The sequence below is a fragment of the Cannabis sativa genome, chromosome X, assembly GCF_029168945.1.
Source record: "Cannabis sativa cultivar Pink pepper isolate KNU-18-1 chromosome X, ASM2916894v1, whole genome shotgun sequence".
Taxonomy (NCBI): Eukaryota; Viridiplantae; Streptophyta; class Magnoliopsida; order Rosales; family Cannabaceae; genus Cannabis; species Cannabis sativa.
The window spans coordinates 65,781,318-65,785,532 of record NC_083610.1 but is presented as its reverse complement, the minus strand read 5'-3'; the positions used below and the strand labels follow the sequence as shown (position 1 = coordinate 65,785,532).

General features: G+C 35.4%; 1 protein-coding gene across 2 annotated transcripts; it reads left to right on the top strand.

Annotated features, from left to right (window-relative positions):
* Positions 1 to 336: 336 nt before the first annotated feature.
* On the top strand, positions 337 to 3,980 carry LOC115713526 (uncharacterized). 2 transcript variants are annotated; one of them, XM_030642009.2, is made up of 13 exons: positions 337 to 719; positions 910 to 1,084; positions 1,222 to 1,302; positions 1,467 to 1,549; positions 1,650 to 1,762; positions 1,856 to 1,966; positions 2,113 to 2,222; positions 2,369 to 2,678; positions 2,779 to 2,856; positions 2,961 to 3,011; positions 3,113 to 3,199; positions 3,315 to 3,392; positions 3,717 to 3,980. In XM_030642009.2, the coding sequence occupies exons 1-13, from the start codon at positions 710 to 712 to the stop codon at positions 3,765 to 3,767; spliced, it is 1,338 nt and encodes a 445-aa protein (XP_030497869.1). In that variant the 5' UTR covers positions 337 to 709; the 3' UTR covers positions 3,768 to 3,980. The 2 variants fall into 2 exon arrangements, with proteins under 2 accessions (XP_030497869.1, XP_030497873.1); XM_030642013.2 differs by having other exon boundaries at positions 339 to 719; positions 913 to 1,084.
* The last annotated feature ends 235 nt before the right edge of the window (positions 3,981 to 4,215 follow it).

Sequence of the window (4,215 nt, the reverse complement as noted above, 5' to 3'; positions counted from 1 at the left end):
CAACATGTCGAGTTTTTATTAGTAGAACTACACGTCGTTTTGTGAAGGCCCCCTCACTAGGCAAAAACAAAAAGTAGAAATAAAGAATTTACAGCTCGACTAGAAAACGGTGAACATGTCGAGTTTTCATTAGTAGAACTACACGTCGTTTAGTAAAACCAGCAGCCTTGGCATTTCGAAACACGACGTGTCCGTAACTCCACCTTTAAAATGGCTCGTGGCGTCGACATATTCATCTTGCGCACCATTGAAAAGCCGCCACGTAATTGCTCTACTACATCCACCGAATATTCCATACGCTAGATACCACCCAATTTCAAAAATTAATTACTTAGAAAGAACGATTTATCACAAAACAAAACAAGAAGGTTTCCTTGTCTTAATTGAGAATTGAGAAAATAATAATAAAGAAAGTCCCTTTCTTCCCTCTCTTCGGTCTTCGGATGTGGTTTCTTCTATAAAATCCCCAATTTGTAACTGAGAAACTCTTCTTTCTCACATCTTACCCTCTGAAAACTGATATTAATCTAAGTTTAATGGCTAAATATTCTCACGAAACTTCTGATATTTTCGTTGGACTCGTTTTTAGCGATCTCATATTCTCAACACGCTTTCAATTCCAGAGTATCAGCACCACTACAATCACCACCGCCAACAGTCAGTCTTGTAGATTTTTCTGACGCAAGAAATATTCTACGAGCCCTCAACAATGGGAAAGCGTAATCTTTTTTCTTTTTTGTGCTTTGGATTTTGTTTGACCTAATTGGGTTGGTTGATTGAGTTAATTATTAGGGTTTCTTGATATTGGTTCGATTTATTTGCGATTGAAACTCTGAAAGGAATTAAATTTGTTTTTTCTTACTAGTTAATTTTGTTGTTTATGTTACTATATGGCTGAATTGAAAAAAGCAGGCAATTCTCAGCGCAAAAATGCAGCGATGCTGGATACGGACGACGACAATAGCAGTGTAAGTTCTTCGTCAACTATTCGTTCTGATCGTTTCTCGGTGATGGAGACTGAAGAAATGCAACTTGATAAAGATACTTTACTCGACCAAGCTCTTGATGCTTTGTACGAGAAGAGGTAAGAGTTTTTATCTCTATCGATCTTTTTCATTCATTTATTGCTAAGAATTTAATTGTAATAGAGTACAGGAGATTTATATTAGTTTAATTAAGGATTGCCTTTTCTAACTCATTTATTGCTTTTATGTTCATAAGGAGTTCCACGAGAGAAAATGCGTTGTCATCCATTATTGCAGCTTTCAATAACAGTCTGCAGCATCAGTTCGCCGAAAAGAAGTAGGAAGTTTTATTTTGATATTTGATTGTGTTTTTTAAGTTATGCGGATATGGGCATGTTGATTTTTTATTTTCTTTATGTTCTCCGCCTGTTAAGAGTACATGATAGTTAGTCATTTCTTTGTTTGTATTTTAAATTCTTGTGTTAATGGGGCGTTATCCAGATTTGCGACTTTATTACATCAGTGTCTGAATTCCTTTAAACGAGGATCTGCCAAGGAGATATGTTTGGCGTCACATGTCATTGGTTTGTTTTGCAATCCTTATTTTTGTCTACAGGCTTGTTCTGTTCCATATTCTCTAGTATGTACTCAAATCTCCCAGCTTTTCTTCAACTTTTTTATTAGGGTTGCTGGCTTTGACTGTTGGTTGTGGAGATAATGCACGTGAAATATTGGAGGAATCAGTGCTTCCATTGACACAGGCTCTCAAGTCTGCCTCTGAAACTGCCAAGATAGCGGTAGTTTATCATGACTCTTTATATTTCTTTATCTCCTTCATATGCTATGGTGTTTAATCTGATTTTTCTAAAAAACATGGTCATTGATTGTAGTTACTGGAATGTTTGGCTGTCATCACTTTTGTTGGTGGAAGTGACCCAGAGCAGACAGAGCGGTCAATGCAAATTATGTGGCAAGTGGTTCATCCAAAACTGAAGGCCAATGTATGTTTATCTCCTTTTATTCGGGAGGTGTTTGATCATACTTGATCCATGTTTCTCATTTATCTTTTAATGATGTCTAGAGCCTTGGATTCTGGAACTGAAATATTGATCCTTTTGTGTACTCCCATTAATGTTCCCTTTTGCAGGTAGTTGCTGCCAAAACCTCTGGAGCTACAATAAGTGCAATGATATCTGCATGGTCATTTCTTCTTACAACCATGGATGGATGGAAACTTAATCCTAGAGATTGGCAAGAGTAAATATATTCTTCATATTCATTACTTCGTTTCCAGTATTTTCCATTTGTATCCAAAAGAACTGCAAATTGGGCCACAAAACTTGGCATTTGACTAAGATTTTACACATTAGCGTAGCCAATAATTTCTTTGGCTAAAACTGCAGGTCACTAACTTATTTATCCAGTCTCCTTGACAAGGAAGATAGGGCTGTTCGAATTGCTGCGGGTGAAGCACTGGCTTTAATTTTTGAGATTGGAAGTTTAGACAAATTCTCTATTGAGGCAAAAAGTTCAAGTGATGGATCAAGTCAAGAAGAAAGTAAACCTCGGCAATATATACACATACAAGGATTGAAGGCAAAAGTCATAAATCAAGTAAGAAGCCTTTCAGCAGAGGCAGGGGGTAAAGGTTCTGCTAAGAAAGATCTTAACAATCAGAGGAATTTGTTTCGTGAAATACTGGAATATTTTGAGGTACACCTCTCTCTCTCTCTCTCCCCCTTTCCTTTTTTCGTGCTCTTTGGATGCCTGCATGTGCCTATGCATTCTCACAATGGTCTGACTATTTTGTTAGGATGGTTATTGCCCTGAAGTTTCTGTTAAGATTGGTGGTGATTCTCTGCAGACATCTACATGGTCTCAACTAATACAGGTTTTGCTCCTTGTCCCTATTTTAGTCCTCTTTCATTCATCTCTCGGAACCTTTCTTTGTGAGAATAATCTGTTGAGTTGATGTTTTCTATTTTATTTTAATAGCTGAACTTTGTAAAGCATTTCCTTGGAGGAGGATTTGTGAAACACATGCAGGTTGGTTCTTCCATTATCTCGTACCTTTTTTCACCTTCTGCTGTCTTCTATTAAAGATGCGTAAATATTTTTGTCACTGCTAATGTTGATTGCTGAAACAGGAAAATGAACTCCTCCATGATGTTTTTGGGTTTACACCTAAAAAATATGTCACGGACCATGAACATCGTTTATCAAGCAGTGAAAAGGTCAGTTCTTGCTGTTACACCACAAGATGACATCTCCTAGCTTACATATTCTTCTGTTTGTTTATTGGTCTTACTTGTATGCTTCTGATGGTTGCATTTTTCTTGTTTACTACAGAGGATGTACAAGTCACCAAATTCAGTTCTCAACAAAGCAAGGACTCAACATCTTAACAAACAGCGAATGTTATCTGAGGTAATTCACTATTTAGAATGCGATTGATAAATTGAGTTATCTCTTCCCAATTTAATTCAAGTATGTGAAGAAATTCCTAAAGCTTTTGTCCCATTGCGTCTGTTCCAGATTAGAAAGTAGGTTATGAATTAGTATAACATAAAAATGGTCTATGCTTGCTCAGCTATGTATTATGTTTGATTATTCGGTTATGTTCTACTTTTTGGTCCTCTTTCCTCATCCATTCATTCTTCTGTTTAATTCTCGATAAAATTTCATAGTTTTATGCAGGATTTTCTAATTTTTTTTTTTTTTTTTGTGTTTTATTTATTTATTTTTTTGTAGGGAAAAAACATTGGGCACTTCTCAGTTAGCGGGGGTGACGGTGAAGCATAGTGTTCGTTTTCCTTTTTTGATTGGAACATTTATTATAAGTTTAGACCCATATTTGGGTCTGATGTTGAAACACAATACACGATACAAGTTTAATTTAATCATTTATGAACTGTTAAAATGGGCATTGACTTTGTTGATGCTGGATTTAGATTATGGAATTTTAATGCTGTAACTGAAGTAATAAAATTAAGTTAAGTTTGATTTCTATTGAAATTGAGAGTAAAATAGTTTTTGCAAGCATCTGTGATCTGGTCTATTTTAAAGTGGGGAAATAGTAGTCTTATTTTTTTTTTTTACCAACTGTAACTTATTTCAAAACAATTTTAATGGCAAAACTAGAATGTGCCAAATTTGGAACAAAACAGAAATGATATTTTGCGATGTTTAACAATTATTGCATGAAATTTGTTATTAAAAAAAAAAAGAAGAGAATTGTTAAAAGAAGCTA